A 20,355-nucleotide genomic window follows, 5' to 3' on the forward strand; every position below is an offset into this window, starting at 1 on the left:
GGTCAATGATTTACACTACGTAATCTTTGGAAAGGGTCCCGGTGGACTAGCTGTTCCGAATGACGCTGAGGGACACGCACCCATGTGGAAGAAGAAATCTATATTTTGGGACCTACCCTACTGGAAAGACCTAGAGGTCCGCTCCTCAATCAACGTGATGCACGTGACGAAGAACCTTTGCGTGAACCTGCTAGGCTTCTTGGGCGTGTATGGGAAGACAAAAGATACACCTGAGGCACGGGAGGACCTGCAACGTTTGCACGAAAAAGACGGCATGCCTCCGAAGCAGTATAAAGGTCCTGCCAGCTACGCTCTTACGAAAGAAGAGAAAGAAATCTTCTTTGAATGCCTGCTCAGTATGAAGGTCACGACTGGCTTCTCGTCGAATATAAAGGGAATAATAAATATGCCAGAGAAAAAGTTTCAGAACCTAAAGTCTCATGACTGCCACGTGATTATGACGCAACTGCTTCCGGTTGCATTGAGGGGGCTTCTACCGGAAAACGTCCGATTAGCCATTGTGAAGCTATGTGCATTCCTCAATGCAATCTCTCAGAAGGTGATCGATCCAGAAATCGTACCAAGGCTAAGGAGTGATGTGGCGCAATGTCTTGTCAGTTTCGAGCTGGTGTTCCCACCATCCTTCTTCAATATCATGACGCACGTCCTAGTTCATCTAGTCGACGAGATTGTCATCCTGGGGCCCGTATTTCTACACAATATGTTCCCCTTTGAGAGGTTCATGGGAGTCCTAAAGAAATATGTCCGTAATCGCGCTAGGCCAGAAGGAAGCATCTCCATGGGCCATCAAACAGAGGATGTTATCGGGTTTTGTGTTGACTTCATTCCTGGCCTTAACAAGATAGGTCTCCCTAAATCGCGGTATGAGGGGAGACTGACTGGAAAAGGCACTCTTGGAAGAGACTCAATAATATGCAGGGACGGATATTCTTGGTCTCAAGCACACTACACAGTTCTACAGAACTCTACCTTGGTGACCCCGTATGTCGATGAACACAAGAACAGTCTGCGCTCCAAACACCCGGAGCAGTGCGACGACTGGATTACATGTGAACACATCAGGACTTTCAGCAGTTGGTTGGAAACACGTCTCAGAGGTGACAACACTGTTTGTGATGAGTTGTACTTGTTGTCCAGGGGACCATCTTTGACTGTATTGACTTACAAAGGATACGAGATAAATGGGAATACATTTTACACGATCGCCCAAGATCAAAAGAGCACCAACCAAAACAGCGGTGTCCGCTTTGATGCAGCAACCGAGAGCGGAAAGGATACATATTATGGTTACATAGTGGACATATGGGAACTTGACTACGGACCTGATTTTAAGGTCCCTTTGTTTAAGTGCAAATGGGTCAATCTGTTAGGCGGCGGGGTACAGGTAGACCCATAGTACGGAATGACAACAGTGGATCTGAAAAATCTTGGGTACACTGACGAACCGTTCGTCCTAGCCAATGATGTGGCACAGGTTATCTATGTGAAGGACATGTCTACCAAACCGAGAAAAAGAAAAGATAAGGAAGCGAATACATCATACGATGAGCCAAAGCGCCACATAGTTCTTTCAGGAAAAAGGGACATCCTGGGAGTGGACGGCAAGACAGACATGTCTGAAGATTATGAAAAGTTTCATGAAATTCCTCCCTTCAATGTCAAGGCTGACCCAAGCATCCTGATAAACAATGAAGATTATCCATGGTTACGGCGCAATAAGCAAATGACACAAGCGAAGAAAAAGTGAAGACTTTCTCCCGCAACTATTATGATGATACCATGCCAAATTTGTAACAGACGAGTATGCTATGCCAACTTTTTCAGAGTTCATTTGAAAACTATGAATTTAGGTCGAATTTTCTCTATAGGTGCATCTATGTTCAAATTTTAACTATTCAAATTTGAAAACTAATGGCACTAACAGAAAGTTTATATTTTTTCTAAAACTAATGGCACTAACAGAAAGTTTATAATTTTGCTGACCTAAAAGCAAAAAGAATTAAAAAATAAAGCAAAAAACAAAAGAAAAAAAATAATACAGAAAACAAAACAAAAAACTGGAAAAAAATAAAAATAGCAACAATAAGTATTTTGTTGTAAGTAGAAACAAAATAAAATAAATAAAGCAACAAAGAAAACAAAAAAACTAAAAAAGTGTTTTCAAATTTGAAAACTAATGGCACTAACAGAAAGTTAATAATTTTTCTAAAACTAAAAGCAAAAAAGAATTAAAAAATAAAGCAAAAAACAAAAGGAAATAAATAATGCAGAAAACAAAACAAAAAAACTGGAAAAAAATAGGGCTCACCCCTATAATATTTGTTATGACTAACTAAAATTACCAAATTGAGTATAATGATAAAACACAGTAATATTAAATAGCAGGAAAAAGATTGACTCAAAAATCAATTTTTATAGTAAAGTTATTCATAAACTAGTGATTCACACAAATTTAAAAAAATCAAATTTAAACTATTCAAATTTTAAAACTAATGGCACTAACAGAAAGTTTATAATTTTTGTGACCTAAAATAAAAAAGAAATCACTACAAAACTATAAGTATTTAGTTCTAAGTAGAAACAAAAAAACAAAAAAACAAAAAAAGTGCCACCTACTGGGCCCCCACGGCCTGAATACGACTAGAAACCCTACCATGGGCCAGGATTCAGGCCCGCGGGAGGCCCAGTAGGCCCACAGGCACAGATTGCAGTGTTAGGCCCGAAAGCCTGCTTTAGAGAGGAGCTCGAGAGGGAAGGCGCACCGCACCTTATAAACAGGTGCGCCTCCCTCTCAACTAGCGAGGTGGGACTAAATATTTGGGTTCGGGGCAGCACAGGCCTTTGGTCCTGGTTGGTGGCACCAACCGGGACTAAAGGGGGGCATTAGTCCCGGGTCGTAGGTGGCACCAACCGGGACTAAAGGGGTGCATTAGTCCCGGTTGGTTTCACGAACCGGGACCAATGCTCTTGCTATATATACAACACTTGTCAAAAATTTCATTCAGGTCCTCATTCTCCCCGCCGCCGACGCCGCCCTCTACCCCGATGCCCTGCTCCTCGTCGTCGTCGCCCGCGCACGTCGTCGCAGCCCCCGTCGTCGCCCGCGCCCCGCGCCGCCCCGTCGTCGCCCGCGCCACCCCGACGTCGTCGCCGCCCCCGCCGTCGCCCGCGCCCCGCGCTACCCCGAGCCGGCAGTCCTCGTCGCCCCTGCCCCGTCGCCGCCAGGCGCTGCCCCACACCGCCCCGTCGTCGCCCGCGCCGCCCCGACATCGTCGCCGCCCCCGTCGTAGCCCGTACCCCGCGCCGCCCCGAGCCCGCCGTCCTCGTCGCCCCTGCCCCGTCGCCGCCAGGCACTGCCCCGACTCCGCCCGCCGCCCGCCCCCGCCAACGTCGTGGTCGTCGCCGACGCCATCACCACCGCCGCCGTCGCCCTCACCGGCCGCCCCCGTTGTGAGCCGCCGCCGTCGAGGCTTTGTTCATAGCATTTTTTTATATATGCTTTTTCATATATGTATTATTATTTTTGTTTATAGCTATATGATGAATGGATGTGGCTATATATGTATGTATGAATATAATGTTCATAGCATTTTTTTGTTTATATATGTTTTTTCATATATGTATTAATTTTTTATTTAGTTTGTTAGTAGATATCGATTTTAGGTTAGTGCATTTTAATTAGGTTAGTGTAGAGGAAAAAGTAAAATAAGGAAAAGGAAGAAAAGAGGAAGAAGGAAGAAGGAAGAAGAAGAAGAAGAAAAGGAAGGAGTGAAAAAAGGAAAATAAGAAGAGGAAGACTTCTTTTTTTTCTTCGATCTTCTCCTCTATTTTGTTCATGGATATATGCTAAAGAAAACGAGGGGTGATAGATGATGATGAGGGGTCGAGAGTGGGACGAGAGGTCGAGAGGTGTCGAGGGGAGAAAATAATGTTATCAGAGACGAGGGTCGTCGAGGGGTCGAGAGAGGGACGAGGGGTCGAGAGAACTAAATAAGAAGAAGAAGAGGAGAGGAAGAAGAGGAGAAATAAATAAGAAAAAGAAGAGGAGAAGAAGAAAGGAATAGTGGAGAAGAAGAGAAAATAGAATATATTCTATTTTTTCTTCTTCTCCACTATTCCTTTCTTCTTCTCCTCTTTTTTTTCTTCTTTTTTTTCTTCGATCTTCTCCTCTAGCTATTCCTTTCTTCTTCTCCTCTTTTTCTTCTTCTTCTTCTTCTTCTTCTTCTTCTTCTTCTTAATTTTTATCGGGAACGAGGGTGTCGAGGATCGCCGAGGGGTCGAGGGTCGGGAACTAGGGTAGAGGGTCGAGGGTCGTTAAGGGGTCAAGGCTCGAGGGTTTCAGGGTCGAGGGTTCGAGGGTTCTATAGGGTCGAGGGTCGAGGGTTCCAGGGTCGTCTAGGGGTCGAGGGTTCCAGGGTCGTCGAGGGTTCGAGGGGTCGAGGATCGCCGAGGGGTCGAGAGAGGTTTCCTAGTGTCAAAGTATTGAAGAAATCCATGGCTTCATCATTAGCCGGAAGTAACCAGGGCATGACGAAGTCCTCCAAAATTATTTTGGAATGGTGTCCCGGATAGGATAATTTGCCTTTTTGTATGAATTTCAGCAAAGGCCTTCCAAATAATGATATTTGGAAGGTTCTTGCTGAACTTTGTACCAAAAAGTGAATTATCCTATCTAGGACTCCGTTCCAAAATAACTTTGGAGAGCTTCGTACCATCATGCACATGTTACTTTCGCCTAATGATGAAGACATGATTTTGTTGAATCCTTTGACACTACGCAACCTCCCGACCCCTCGGCGATCCTCTCGAACATGAGAGGAAGAAGAGGATCGCCGAGGGGTCGAGGGTTCCAGGGTCGTCGAGGGTTCGAGGGGTCGAGGATCGCCGAGGGGTCGAGAGAGGTTTCCTAGTGTCAAAGTATTGAAGAAATCCATGGCTTCATCATTAGCCAGAAGTAACCAGGGCATGACGAAGTCCTCCAAAATTATTTTGGAATGGTGTCCCGGATAGGATAATTTGCCTTCTTGTATGAATTTCAGCAAAGGCCTTCCAAATAACGATATTTGGAAGGTTCTTGCTAACTTTGTACCAAAAAGCGAATTATCCTATCTAGGACTCCGTTCCAAAATAACTTTGGAGAGCTTCGTACCATCATGCACATGTTACTTTCGCCTAATGATGAAGACATGGTTTTGTTGAATCCTTTGACACTAGGCAACCTCCCGACCCCTCGGCGATGCTCTCGAACATGAGAGGAAGAAGAGGATAAAAAAAGAAGAGGAAGAAGAAAAAAAAGGAGAAGAAAGAATAGAGGAGTTCTTCTCCTCTATTCTTTCTTCTCCTCTTTTTTTCTTCTTCTTCCTCTTTTTTTATCGGGAACGAGGGTCGTCGAGGGACATAGATGTAGTGTCGTCGTTGTCGATATATACCCCCTCCCGATAGCTTACTATGATTAGGTAGCTAGTTCTACGTTTGGCACTAATATATCCATCTGTCATGTTTGAATAATAATTGCCATGTTGTAAATATTTGTAGAAACTATGGACACCGCCCTAGACGAAGCAAAAGAAGCGTTGTTGAGGGACATAATCGCAGAAGGAAGTGATGCCGTCTCGTTGTTTCTCAACGAAACCGATGGTCTGGAAGGAGAGGGTGAACAAGCTGGCTACGGTGACCTAATGCCGGTGCAAGAAGAAGAACATGAGGACGGCTCCGGTGACCCAATGCCGGTGCAAGAAGGAGACCGTGATGACGGCTCCGGTGACCGAACCGAGTCCGGCCAGGTATATATATTAGTTAAGCCTGTGCTGACTAGCTGATTGATGCATTCATTGTTTTGGTATGTACACATATTAATTAAGTCTTTGTTCTTTTTTCTAGCCCTCCGGATCGAGCACAACTTCGGTAAAGAGACGAGGCCCGAAGAAAAAGTTGAGCTCGGATGAAAAGTTTGAGATCATAGCAATCGCGCCCGACGGCCAACCGATTGAACCCCTCCGGACAAAGAGCGCATTTGTTGCTCAGTGCGGGGTTCTGGTTAGGGACAAGATCCCGATAAGCATCCAGCAATGGTTTAAGCCGGCTACAGAAGACCCTGAGGTGTCTTATGTCAATGATATGCAGAAAAATGATCTTTGGACTGAGCTGAAGTCAAATTTCACCCTACCGCCAGAGGATAATCCAGAGAACCCAGTTAAAGAGAAATTAATCAAGTCTTTTGCTCTTAAGAGGATGGCAGAACTATTCAGGAGGTGGAAGAAAGAGCTGAATAAGTTTGTCGAAAATAATGAGACACCAGAATTCAAGGGCAGATATGAGAAGATCAGAGATCACTGGCCCGCATTTGTGGCCCACAAGACATCGGAAAAGAGTAAGAAGATGTCGGCGACAAACAAGCAAAATGCTGCGAAGAAGATGCTTCACCATCGCACGGGGTCAGGTGGCTACCTCGTAGCCCGGCCTAAGTGGGCCAAGACTGAGAATGATCTGGTTGATAAAGGGATCGAACCAGAGACAATTAGCTGGCCAGACCGTTGCCGGACTTGGTTCTTCGGGGCTGGCGGAACCTTGGACCCTGTAACAGGGAAGTGCATTTGGACGAACGATCAAATGGACATACCAGTCAGGAAGCTTAAGCAGTATATCGAAGCAGCGCAGCAAGGGAAGTTCTTTCCAGACAGAGAGAACGACGAGCTCACAATGGCCCTCGGGAATCCTGAGCACCCTGGACGGACACGAGGCACGCCAGGCTCCATTCCGTGGAAGGTTGGGTTTCCGGACGCAGGCGGTTACAAATCCCATGAGAGGAGGAAAAAAGTGCAGCAGACCCAAATGCAGGCGCTGCAAGCAAGGGTAGACGCGATAGAGGAACGAGAAGCAAATCGCAGCAAACGTACTGCCGAAGCCTCCCCCGAAGCTACCCCGCCATCTCAGCGCAGAAGCAGCGTGGCTTCCACCGAGCTGCTTCAGCCGGAGCATGCCTTGATGGCTCCTGCCAGCTATCCCGTGGATGCTATCACGGAGTCTCAAAATTGCCACCTTATGACGCAATGGATGAATTTGAAGGTCAAGGCGGCTGTTGGCTCTGTTTATCCTACTGAACCCGGCGCAACTTTTCACTGCCGGCCGATTCCAGAAGGATATGCTAGGGTGATGGTGGATGAAATAACGGAGGGATTTGAGGACCTCCAGCTTGACCACCCTACCGGTGAAGGGGAGACTCGGCTGGGGTCTGCTCTGAAGACTCCATGCCTATGGCGGAAGGAGCTCATCAACCTTCCGAACTGGACGCCTCCGCCTCCTCCTCCTCCTCCGGCGAGTCAGGGCACTCCGCCTCCTCCACCGCCTCCTCCTCCGGCGAGTGACGATCAGGGCCCTCGGCCGGCTCCTTCTCCGGCGCGTGGCGGCACTCCGCCTCCTTCTCCGCCTGCGCCGACGCGCCCGAGCAGCCAGCCTCCTCCTTCTCCGCCTCGTCAGCAAGGGCGGAAGAGACCTGCCGCCGCTCCAGCTGCTCCGGCGCGTCGTAGTCCTTCTCCTCCGCCTCGTAAGCAAGTAAAGAAGACAACCGCTCCGTCTGCTCGGTCGGCGTCTAGCAGTACAACCAGAGGCGGGAGGACATACAGATTCGGTCCTTCTCTGAAGACTCCAGAGAAGTTACCATATGAGAGGACCCCGGAGGAGAACGCCGAGATCGCGCGAACCGAAGTGGATGACTGGTTTCAAGGGTTGAGAGCAAAGAGACATCCACCTCCGGAGGAGAAGGTAGATCCGGTGAAAGTGAAGCGCACTCTGGCTGCCCTGGCAAAACCACCCAAGTCTCCGCCGAAAGGCAACTATGAGCGCATTATTGCAAAGACATGGGCCGAAGCGGAGCGGTCGGGAAGTACAGTCAGTGATCAAAGGCTGAAAGAACGACGAGCAGCTGGGAAACAAATTGCCCAGCTCGGCGAACAAGCGAAGCAATCGTGCCCCCCCCCCTCAAGGTGCCTAGCGACATCGTCGATCCGAGGATGGTGCCCGGTTATGGCAATGTTGATGATTACCTGCCCGACGATGTACATTATGATACCATGGAGGTGCAGATACACAGATACGAGTACGGGAAGCCTCTCGTCAAAGATGAAAAATCTTTAACAATGATGATGCGAAGATTACATGATTGGTACTTGAAAATCTGCAGAGAGTCTGGGGGGAGGAGTACTTTGTATGCGAGAGTTAAACCGGAGCATGACCTCGTTGGAATTGAACTGTTGCCTATTCCATTTGAGGAGTTCTATCAGTTTTTCAATCAATTGGCCCTCGATAAAACAACGATCACCTGCTACTGTCTGTAAGTACTACTACTTCTGTCATTAAGTCTCTCTATATAGCTCATCTCTTTCATTGCATGTATTTATAATTATCCTCACTATATTATGCAGAATGAAGATCGCCGAATTGAAGAAAAGACAAATCGGTGATATTGGGTTCATTAACACATATCTCATAGATGCAACTGAGGTTCAACATCGTCCCGGAGATACCGAGGCCAACTTGCTACGATCATTCAAAAAAATGAAAACAAAGATATAATACTCTTTCCTTACAACTTCAAGTGAGTGTTACTGTCTTGTGCATATTCGGTTTCCCTTATATATTAGTCCAGGTTATAGTAATGTAATTGATGAGTTATGCATGCGTGTGCAGTTTCCACTATATTCTCCTAGAGATTAGGCTTGAGCAGGGAGTAGTAACCGTCTTGGACTCTAAACGAAAAGATCCCCAGGAGTATGCGGACATGACTGAAATCCTCAAGAAGTAAGTTAAATCGATCATTATCCACCATATCAGCAACTTTGTTCATTTCCTGATATCAAGTAATTGTTTTCTTTGTCCGGCAGGGTTTGGAGAAAATTCACCAGAACAGTTCCGGGACTGCCGAAGGAGCTGGAATTTAGACACCCGAAAGTAAGTACTATAGTAGCATGTTCCGCGCATCTCCTAGTGATTCAAGCGCTAGTTTCATCAATACCATTTAGCATTCTTGCTTATCAGTTTGATTGACCTCTATTTCTTGTAAAGTGGTTGTGGCAGGAAAAAGGGAATGATTTCTGTGGATACTACGTCTGCGAGTCCATCCGCCACACGACCTGTGAGCGGGGCGGGTACTCTGACGAACAATATGAAGTACGTAAATAACAACATTCACAATTTTATTTTATTACCATCATTTGTATTGAGTTTCATTCATTCATATATATATATATGTATTGACCCCCTTCTTCAAATTAGATGTTTCGGAAGCGGGATGAACTCCTAGCACCAGCTCGCATGCGAGCAATTCAAGAGGAATTGGCGGCATTCTTTCTTGACCAAGTGATCGCTGAAGACGGAGAATACTATGTGGACCATGAGTCCGTATGATTATATTTGTAAGAGATAATTATTGTATATATGTAGCCGGTAGTGTCGGATAGATATACGAGAACTTGTTGTTCGACCAATCTCTCGGAGAAGGAGAGGTGGTCGATATCACTTCTCTCTGTATGCATATATGTTCATGACGATCTTCTGTTTCCTTCGTTTGCTTACTAGCTAACTAGCGTGTCTAGTCCTCTCTATACGTATGTATAGTACGTAGCGTCGACCAAGCACGGACGTAAGAGAGGACACTTCTCTCTATTAATTATAGCTAGCTAACACAATATATGAAACACCTAAATTAACCCCCCAAAACCCCCAAACCCCCCACCCTTTCAAAAAAAAACCCAGCCACAGAAATGCTGACGCGTGGATGCCTATTGGTCCCGGTTGGTGCCACCAACCGGGACCAAAGGGTCTCCTGCCTGGGCTCTGCGCACTGCCCACGTGGAGGCCCATCAGTCCCGGTTCTGGATTGAACCGGGACTAAAGGTACAGGGCATTAGTACCGACACTTTAGTCCTGGTTCAGGAACCGGGACTAAAGGCCCTTACGAACCGGGACTATAGGCCCTTTTTCTACCAGTGACATTACCACATTCACACTTCACCATGTATATTTCAGCATTTCCGCATATATACACAACATTTCAGCATGTATACTTCACCATTTCAACATATATTAATGATATTTTAGCATTTTAGCACATATATATACATATCAAAATTTGTTGTGCGGTGGAATAACAAAAATGGTATTAATTTTCAAAAGTGGTTAGCAATAAGTATAAACTAGATGGCACTAAACAATGTCGAATTACATTCATGGATGAGTAGCCTGTAAGTGAACTTTTTAGAAAAAGATTCTTCTTTTCTCCAATTACAAGACAAACAAGAGGGACATAATTTTCTCTAATTTTATTTTATTGAAGTTACTTCTGCGGCCCCTACTTTGAATTCAAAATGATCAAATGAACAAGACTACATAATAAGATCAACAAAATCAAAGACTAAACCACAAGTTCACAAAACAAGATAAGGGAGGGGATTTTGGGTCAAGGCTAGCAGCTGCATTAGGCTAGGGTAAAGTGGCTAGGGTTGTTTTTCTTTAGTGAATGACACATCGGACCTACCTATTAGAAGGAATTAATATGCGGGTATGCGGATATGGGTATTGCCTTCCCGTACCCGTAATCGGCTTACCTGATGGGATTTTTTCCCATTTTTAAATCTATGGGTATTTATTTTTCACACACCCTTACCCTAATAGAGTTTTTACCACTGGGTTCGCGGTTTGCGGGAACCATTGCCATGTTGAACGCATGATGCCTTGCTCCTGGATATCGAAGAGCAACTAGTTGACGAGCGCTCTTCGGGAGCCTCCCAATGATCACTTGGGGTGGGCTAAGAGTGCGCCACAGCCATCGCCATGTGTCGCACTCTGGACGCTCGCTCTGGATTTGTTTTTTTTCATGCATTTTTGGCTTTTTAAACGGATTTTTTTGTTTTTTTCAACTTTTTTGTTTTCCGTTGGTCTTTCTTAGCTTTTGGACCAATTTTTTCCTTTATGTGAAAAATGTGTTTTTATATTTTTTTTTCTTCCGCGAGAGTCACGATTTTGTTTTCGCGAGAGGCACGGTTTTGCTTCACGAGACGCAAGGCGGTGCCTCTTTTGGAAAGGAAAAAAAATGTTTTCTGTTTTTTTTCTTCATGAGAAGCACGGGTTTGCTTCCACAGAGGAACGGTTGTGCTTTCGCGAGAGGCACAGCCGTGCCTCTCGGAAATGTAAAATATGCATTCTTTGTTTTTTTTCTTCGGCATGTGCTTTCGCGAGAGACACGGCCATACCTCTTTTGAAAAGGAAAAAAATATGCTCCCGATTTGGTTTTTCTATTCAGTTTTTTTTTCAAATACACGTTGAACATTTTTTAATAGGCGTGAATATTTTTATGAATACTCGTAATTTTTTAATACACATTGATACAAGTTAAATATTTTTTTATTGCATGTTGAACATTTTCCTAATATATGTCTTATATTTAAAAAATAGACGAAACTATTATTTAATAGATGATGAACATGTTTTAATACATGTTCCTTGTGCATGAAAATAATGTTTCTTGTGTATTAAAACTTGTTCATGCTGTATTTTCTTATCAATAAAAGGGTCATCGCGTACTAAAAAGAAAAGATGTTCATCACATATTTAGAAGCTATTCTTCACATGTTAAAAAATGTTATTTGTTGTATTTTTCGAAAAGCTTCATCATGTATTTCGAAAAGCTTCATCATGTATTAAGACATGTTTATAGTATTTTATAAAAAAACTTATTCCTGTATATTTAAAAACTGAAAGCATATTAAAAAAATGTATGCATCGTTTTTCAAAAGAAAGAAAAAATTAAGAGGGGAAAAGTAATGCTAAAATGAATAAGAAACAAGAAAAGCAGGAAAGCAACAAAAGGAATTAGAAAAGGGAAAAGGAAATGCCAGAGACGGTGAGAAAAAGGCGTACGGAAAACCAGACTGTAGGACTAAATAAAAAAAAGAAAAGCCGGTGAACCTTGCTCTGTATAGTAGTTTCGTTGCTGGGCTGGCTCGATATAGGTTCATAGTAAGCGACCCGAGCTTCTAGCTCGCCCTAAGCAAGGTATAGACTCTCCCTGTTTTGGATTGCTGCTACTTGAGTTCTCCTTCTCAGTGACTCTTCCACTGTACTTGATGTGTCTTCAGAATTCAGTGTCATGATAAACCAGAAAGTACCACTCAAAAAAAAAACCTGACAGTGCAGAATCTGGTCATTGTATTGCCGTATGCCTATTTGGTTCTAATCATCCGATAGCATATGATTCTCAGCTTCTGAATAACAAGGCGTGATTCACTGTTTTAATGCCTGCAATTTGAAGCAAGTCCCTAAGTTCTCCCTTGTACAGGTAGTAACTTGGCATGTGCTGGTGTATTGCAAACATTCCAGTTCCAGTCTAATGCTGTCCTTAAGTTCAGTTTGGATCATTATCTGTAACCCCAGCACCTCATTTCCCTTCAAAAAATCCATCAATACCATCACCATTATGGCTATTTTTTTTAAAAAAAGAGGGGACATCCCTCGGCCTCTGCATCGAGTGATGCACATAGCCTTTTATTTATCATATCAAAGTTCATCATCCGACCATAACAAAGTTCAACTAAAAAAGTGTCGCACATGACTGTCCGAAGGGTAAATAAAATAGTAAACATATTTTGCTTTAATCAGTTCACCGTTCTGTGCATGCTAATGCCAAGTGCCAACCAATTTTGTTTAACACTAAAATTTTCTAGTTAATACTGTGCAGAACTTCAGAAGCTCAGATGATACATTACCAACTCTCTGTTTTAGCGACGGATGTGAAAACCCTGTCGCAATCTAAACCAAGCAGATTTGTATGGACGGATCTGACCTACTAATTTCTTTTATACATCTTCATGAACATCTAACCCATACACTGTATAAAGGGGTTTGCAATAAATATATCCAGTGCCTGTGAATGGCACGAAAGTTCTCCGGTCTTTGTTTCTTTTCTTGGTAGATGAGATCAATTCAGTTAGTTTACAGAGGAGGTTATATATCTACCTGCCAGGTAAACTTGAAATTGCACAACTCTAGTCACTGTACACGCTTATTGATGATTATGATTATCAGATATGATGAACATGGAAGTCTGACCTCTGAACTAGTACTGAATAATGCCTGCAACTGCAGCAAGTCCCAAAATGTCCTAATGCTTTCCTTAAGTTCAGTTGGATCATTATCTGTCACTTCAGCATCTCAATTCCCTTCAGATAAATATAAATAATCAATGTCATCGTCATGGTGGTTGCTGAATTGCAGGAGTAGAAATATTTGTCTTAATCCGTTCAACAGTTTCCTAATTGCTGTGCATGCTAGTGCCAACCAATTTGGTTTAACATTAACCTCCTTATCCAAAGAAAAAAAAAAGATCTAGTTTTTCATCAGGATGAGAGAGTATCAGAAATTGAAGTCCATTGCAACTGCTCCCAAGAGGTCGAAGCCATCGAAGTCACAGAAGTCAATGCCGACTGGGGAGGAGAGCTTTGCTCTGACGTCGTCAATGCCCACTTTGGCGCCGGAGCAGTTGAGACCGTCGAGCATTTGACCGGAGAAGCTCTGTTCCATCAGGTTCACTGCTTCCTCGCCACCGGTCGGGAGCAACCCACCGGAGCCGGGCACGAGGACACTGTTAATGGCAGTGGCAGTGGCAGTGGCGGCGGTGCAGTGGCCGGTGGCTTCGTCGTCGCTGGGCGGCAGAGCGGGCGTGTGGCCGCCGTCGAAGATGGCAACGTGGGCGAAGAGCTTGTCCTTCCTGGAGAAGGAGACGCCGCAGGAGCAGACCCAGCGGTCGCGGCCGCAGTGCTTCTCGTGGGTGCGGAGGTCGGCGAGCACGGAGAAGCGCTTGACGCCGCAGCGGCAGCAGACGTGGCTCTTGTCGCAGTGGCTCCGGCGGTAGTGGTTCTTGACGCAGACGGGGGTCTTGAGCGGCTGGAAGTCCCGGTGCTCCCTGTTGCGCTTGCACCCGGCGTAGGGGCACGAGTAGAAGAAGCGCCTCTCCGTCCCCGCCCCCGGCGCCGGCGAGCCGGGCCTGGCGAGCGCGCCGGGCGCCTTGTACTGGTCGCCGTGGCCTCGCATGTGCATGCGCAGGTTGGCGTCGCGCTTGAACCCCTTGCCGCACACCTTGCAGCAGTGCGCGTGCGGCGCCAGGATCGCCTCCTTCTCGATCTGCACCACCTCGTACGGCCCCTCCCCCTCCTCCTCCCCGCCGTCGTCAGCCCCGGCGTGGTCGTCGGAGTCGTCGTGCGTGGCGTCCGAGAGCGACGGCGACCTCTCCTCGCTGGGCTCGTACGGGGCCACGTCCGCCGCCCCGGCGCCGGAGTCGGATGCGAGGTCGTTGGCGATGGAGGAGAGCTGCACGATGATGCAGCGGAGCTCGGCGGAGACGATGGCGCGCTGCTGCTGCGGGTGGCGCGGCGCGGAGCAGAGGATCCCGCGGAGCTGCCCGACCTTGTGCTCCAGGAAGGTCAGGTACGTCGTCAGCGCCGCGCTCGGGTCCGACCGGTGCTCCTCCGCCTCCTGGCCATGCCGGCTCTGCTCGTGCCGGATCCTCTCGAGATCGCAGGCCTCCACGACCCCAGTCCCCGGTAACCTCTGGTGATTGTGCTGAAGGTACAAGTGATTATTACTGGCGAAATGATCGGAGCTGCACATCATGGGGACGTGGACTCTGTTTCGCTGCTTTTGCCGGCGGTGAACTGATGTGGAGTAGTAGTTTGTGTGTCTGGCCTGAGCTTAGCTAAGTGGAGCTGGTTATATATGTGCGTGGAGATGGATGGAGCTTGCGTGGGCTCGTGCGTGGGTGGGCTCCATGGCGGCGCCGCGGCGCAGGTGGAAGGAAGGCGGGAGGCGACAGCGAAGGGTGGGGAAGACGACGGAGCAGGGCCGGGCATATGCATGTGTGATGTGTCAATGCGCACGGGCTGACCGGCGCTCCTGGCCCTTGGGCCACTGCCTTGCGCCACGAAAGCGACGCCATCTTGCCCCTTTACAACCACAGAAAGTTCGGGAGCGCAAAGCGTCGAAGCTTGACTTGTGGAGTGATGGACTGCCTCGGGAGTCGATGATCAGCTCGGTAGGTGTCCAGGATTTCTTCTTTTAGAAACAAAAGTGTCCATAATTGTCATAACATATGTGAACTAAACTCCGATGAATCTGGTAACTTTAGGAACAAAATTGGCCGGGAACTTTGCAACTTTCTACCATATATTATACTATCTTAGAGGGTGTTTGTTTCCAGGGACTTATTGGTCTAGGGACTTAAATAAGTCCCTATAAGTCCCATCTAAACCAAACAGGAGGGACTTGGGCATTTGAGACTTATGAAATAAGACTCTTAAGGAGGGACTTATAGGGACTTATAGTTGTAATATGGCCTTATAGAGACTTATAAGTCTCGGGAACCAAACATGTAGGGACTTTTTAGGGATTTGGGACTTATAAGTTGGGACTAAAAAAAGTCATAGGATTTATGAACCAAACAGGGCCTTAAAATATATTCACTCTGCCTCAAATGGAGCAGTTGCAAACGGTGAGTACATTTTGAGACAAAGAGAGTACATTGCTCTAAGAGCACTAAACAAATCCGCCATCCAACGTCCACGGTCACGTTTGGATGCGTCGCCGTCCTTCAGATGTCCTCCCAGACAACCATATTCTTCGTATCAGGAACCCCATTTTCATGCAAAGTCATGCATGTCCATTATGTATCACTAATTCATCATAGAATCAACAGTTCGATAAAAGCAAAGTAAATCACAATTCAACACATGCTAAAAAATATCAACAATGTATACGTCGATAGCCAATACACGAATGAATATATCGTGTGTTTTCTTGCGCTTGTTGATCTCCTTCCATTTCATCTCGAGTCACTTCTTGCCTTCATCATCCAAAAGGCTAGTGTCTTGCAACTTGATTCTAGAATTTTACGTGTCCCTTGCATGCCTCAACCCCTCTCCCCCCCCCCCCCCCCCCCCCTCTCTCTCGAGCTCAAGTCTTGTGCATTGCCATCCCCTTTTGAAGCTCCAATTTTGTTAAATTTTCGTGCTTCTCTATATCTATGTTCTCCCTCTCAATGCTCAACTTCTTTCACCCTCTCTTGGTCGAAACTCTATCTTCTCCCTTTGCACATTCGATAAGTGCTTGTACCTCTCCTCCTTGTTCACTTCATTGGTAGAAAAAATGTCCATCCATGTGGCTGACATTTTGCTTGTCGCGCCATCACGTGAGACACTCTTCTTCTCTCACTTGTTTTCCATCACTTGACGGTTCCTCTTTGGCAGGGTAGTATGTACGTTCGCCCCCTATAATTTTCTCCTCTTCGCCATCCAACCAATAAATTCTTGGGAGCTAGAGCCATCGTACTTCTTCATCTTCTTCGTACCACCTTTGCGCTCTTCAATGATGGTTTCCACTTTTGGCCTTCCATTCAATTTCATCCAACAATGACGTTGCGTCTTCTGTGAAGGCATCTGGGATGCCCGACCACTGGGATGCTGGAACGGACTCGGGGTCTACGGGCGGCTTCTTTCTTCTCGCTGCCATGGTGGACGGATTTGTGGCAGTCGCCATACTGGTTGCGCCTAAGTCCATGTCCTCACCGGGCATATCCGTAGCTTCCCTCTCCATAGCTGCCTTCCCGACACTTCCCAGAGCCACTACTTGGCGCGATGATTCCTTCGAGAGATGTTCTCCGCCTTGCAAGAGACGTTGGTCGGGAGCGACAAGGACTTTGATGGGGCAACGTCAATGGCGGCGGGTTGGGACGGGGTCCTCGGCATCGACATCGGACGATGGACGACGGTGGTGTGGACGGGAAGCAAGGGTGGAGGGGGCCGATAGCTTGGAAGCGGGAGGAGAACGTCGATTTGGTGGACTTGGTCAATTTGAAGCAAATTTGGGATGGGTACGGCCTGTCGAGTCCGACATGGCGGATGCGTTCGGATATGGGCTGGGTTTGAGGATGGCGAACAGACCAGACGTTTGGTCTAGGTATAGGGTATCCGATTGGGTGGCAATTTCTTGACTGAGCAGTGAGTAGGACGTTTGTCTGGGCATTGGAAGGGGTCCGGTAGTAGATGTTATAACACGACAAAAACTTCCTATTATTTCTATTGAGATTGTTCAGAATGCACTCAAATAACAGAACCTTATCGATATTGTTTTTGAAATATTCATATTTTTGGCGTGCCATACGATCGAAGAAGCATTGTTAGATGGCTAAAAAGTATCCGAACCGGACCATCGATTGGGTGATCCGCGTTGGAGTTGCATGCATGCTCAATTTTTGAAAATAAATAGAGAGAAAAGACAATACCTGAAAAATAAAAATAAAAGACAAAACAAAGTGGACGTGTCTTTGTACAGGGTATACAGCTTGGCCGGAAAGGAATAATCAGAAAGTGATGGAAAACGAAATCGGACATGAGACAGTGTGTGCATGGCCCTCTCTTGTTTTTTCTCTCTCAAGGCGAAACACAAGCGCGCTTTGTCCTTCCTGCCCTGTTTCCTTCTGTTGGTGCGTGAACTACTCTCTGGCTCGGTTTGAAGGCCAACAAGGAAAAAGGCTCCCACCTGCCTATTTTGCCCTTTCGAGCCACGGAGCGCCATTATCCCAGTGATTAATTCATCACGTGACTGTTTAACCACCGGCTCACTATATATGTAGCACGTGTGCGATTAATCACTAGTACTTTCTTCGTAAACTAATACTCCCTCCGCCTTCCGAAAAAGCTTGTCTCAAGCGAAGGAAGTATAAGAGCATACTAATATAAGAGCTTTTAAATCACTGCGATCTAAATGCTTTTATATTAGTTTACGAAGGGAAAGTACTACAGTACTATACTACTGCTATCCTGGTCCACCTGGTGCATAATACTACCAAGTAATTACCACTTAGCTCAAGTCACATGATTAGTTACTATGTTGTTGCCTTATACATGTACTGTAAAAAAGTGCATACGCAGTTCGGTGGATCACTTGCGCGTGAGCTTGATCGATCATGCTACGTGCATGATTCCGTCTACACCGGTAGACCGATTCAACCCACCTGACTATTTTTATATATGTCTATCTACACTTTGGGGAGTGCGGTGGACCTTTCTCTTTCAGGAATCTCCCAAACTTCACACCTCATCAGTGACGATTGCGCGTTGCTCTCAGCTTGGTCCAACTCATCATACTGATTCAGAAACATACTGTCACGACGACAATTCCCAACAGGTTGTGTACAATCTAATACTCCCTCCGGTCAGAATCTCCCAACCCTCACACATCATGAATTCAAATTTCAACTAAAACCACGACACTTATCTTGGATTGGAGGAAGTAGTTGTTATACCAACGACTTGGTATGCTCATGAGGTGTTACTTAGTTCGTCGTTGCCACAAAGCAAACAGAAGTTGTTTTGGCTACATGATGAATAAATACTAGTAGTAATGTCCTCCCTCTGTAACAAAATATATCGAAAAATGTCTTATATTTTAAGATTTTGTTTAGAGGTACATCTTATATTTTGATATGTTTTTTTAGGGTAGGTACAACCTACTCGAATCAAGGTGCATCATGGGCCCAAATATATTGGTCATAGGCTTTTCATGGCCCAACAAGGGAACTAGTGCTGAAAATAGAAATTCAGTACATTTTTTTATTTTTGTTGGATGCTAAATGAGCCAGACATTTCCAAAGGGCCCAATTTGCCTTTTGTGTAGTCCATCTTGCCATGCCAAATCATATTCGACACTCACTGCATTGAACGGTGGCCCTGACACACACATGGGCGTGCGTAGATGAGACAGCCCATAACCGGTTTTGCTTATTGTTTTGTTTCTTTCTTCACTTTTTTCGTTTAGGTTATGTTTAGCAATTTTTTCTCCTTTCAGTTTTCTCTATTTTTTCATATAAAAATCTATTTGCTTATAGAAAACGCTAAGGGCGCTGCTACGCGTTCGCCGACCGATGTTTACATATTATCCGCTGCCTCGATGGTCGGTGGATGTCCGGGCTAATAGCCGTATTACGTAGTGTCCGTGCCTGGCATGCCCATTCATTACTTCCCACAACAAGCGCTCTATTGCAGAAACAAGACTGTGCCCACTCATTATCATGCTTCCCGCCACAAACGCTCTGTTGCGGAAACAAAACCACATGCCCACTTTTACTTCCCGCAACAAACGCTTTGTTGCAGAAACAAGAACCGCATGCCCACTCATTACTTCCCGCAACAAACGCTCTGTTGCATAAATAAGACCGCATGCCCACTCGTTACTTCCCGCAACAGATGCTCTGTTGCAGAAACGCTCTGCTGTAGAAACAAGAGAAGTAGCAGGGAGCACCACCATCGCCACGTCGGCTAGAAAATGGGAGAAGGGATCTCTGAACCATTCCTTCTTGAGTCATCGCGGCCACCGCCGATCCCGAGCCAATCGTCGACACCACCGCGTTGGATAAGCCCCGATCGCCCAACGCCTTGCGCCGCCGCGTCCACTGCCCTCCCAAATCTAGCCGCTCACACTCCCAGCCACACGAGCCCACGCTGTTGTGGGATGAAACCCCCCTTCTATTATCCAGTTGCAGGAATGGCTGTTCTGAAACAAGAGGTGAGTTGCAGGAAACAGACACGCCTCCAGCGGACACGAGAGTGCTCTCTACCATCTAATAAAACATAGATCGGACGGCTACGGAGCCAGCAGACAGGCGCGCGCAATAGGCCGGTAGAAGGTAAGCTTTTCCCAAACGCTAATGCTCTACCGCCTGATGCGCCAAGAGTTCCGCCACCCGCGCGACCGTTGGATCGTCCTTGATCCACACTCCTTAAACACACTCACACACGTTTACCTTATCTTGCAACAACAACGGTGTTGCGAACCACGTCGGCGAACGGCAACGCCAACTTAGACAAGTTTTTGCAACATCAGCTCTGTTGCAAAAAAAAATCCGCAACAAAACCTCTGTTGCAAGAAATATCTACGACAAGAATTTGTTGGGAAAAAAATCCGCAACACAACCTATGTTGCAGAAAAAGTCCCGCGACACAATTTATGTTGAGAAAAAAATTACACAACACAATTTCAGTTATAATTGTTTCTGCAACAAGACATCTGTTGTGAAGTGGAGGAATACGTTCAACCGCTAGCACTACACCACAGTAGTCAATTGGAGGCGTTTTTGTAAGGGCATCCTGTAAACGCCTCAAAATCATGCTTTAAGATGGCGTTTTAGGAAAACGCCTCGGATTGATGCAGCTTTGGTGGCATTTTTGGAAAACGCCTCGGATTGACGCAGCTTTGGAGGCATTTTTGGGAAACGCCTCGGATTAGTGGAGCTTT

The 20,355-nt window shown here is 46.1% G+C and overlaps 1 protein-coding gene across 1 annotated transcript; it reads right to left on the bottom strand.

The window, feature by feature from the left end:
• Positions 1 to 13,053: 13,053 nt before the first annotated feature.
• On the bottom strand, positions 13,054 to 14,866 carry LOC123082743 (zinc finger protein STAR3). Its single transcript, XM_044505005.1, has one exon. It carries the CDS (start codon positions 14,680 to 14,682, stop codon positions 13,426 to 13,428), a length of 1,257 nt encoding a protein of 418 aa, XP_044360940.1. The 5' UTR covers positions 14,683 to 14,866; the 3' UTR covers positions 13,054 to 13,425.
• Between the last annotated feature and the right edge of the window lie 5,489 nt (positions 14,867 to 20,355).

Source organism: Triticum aestivum, chromosome 4A (assembly GCF_018294505.1).
Source record: "Triticum aestivum cultivar Chinese Spring chromosome 4A, IWGSC CS RefSeq v2.1, whole genome shotgun sequence".
NCBI lineage: Eukaryota > Viridiplantae > Streptophyta > Magnoliopsida > Poales > Poaceae > Triticum > Triticum aestivum.

Excerpts from the sequence above, each read along its gene's own strand:
- LOC123082743 (XM_044505005.1), bottom strand. The coding sequence starts at position 14,682 with ATGATGTGCAGCTCCGATCATTTCGCCAGTAATAATCACTTGTACCTT.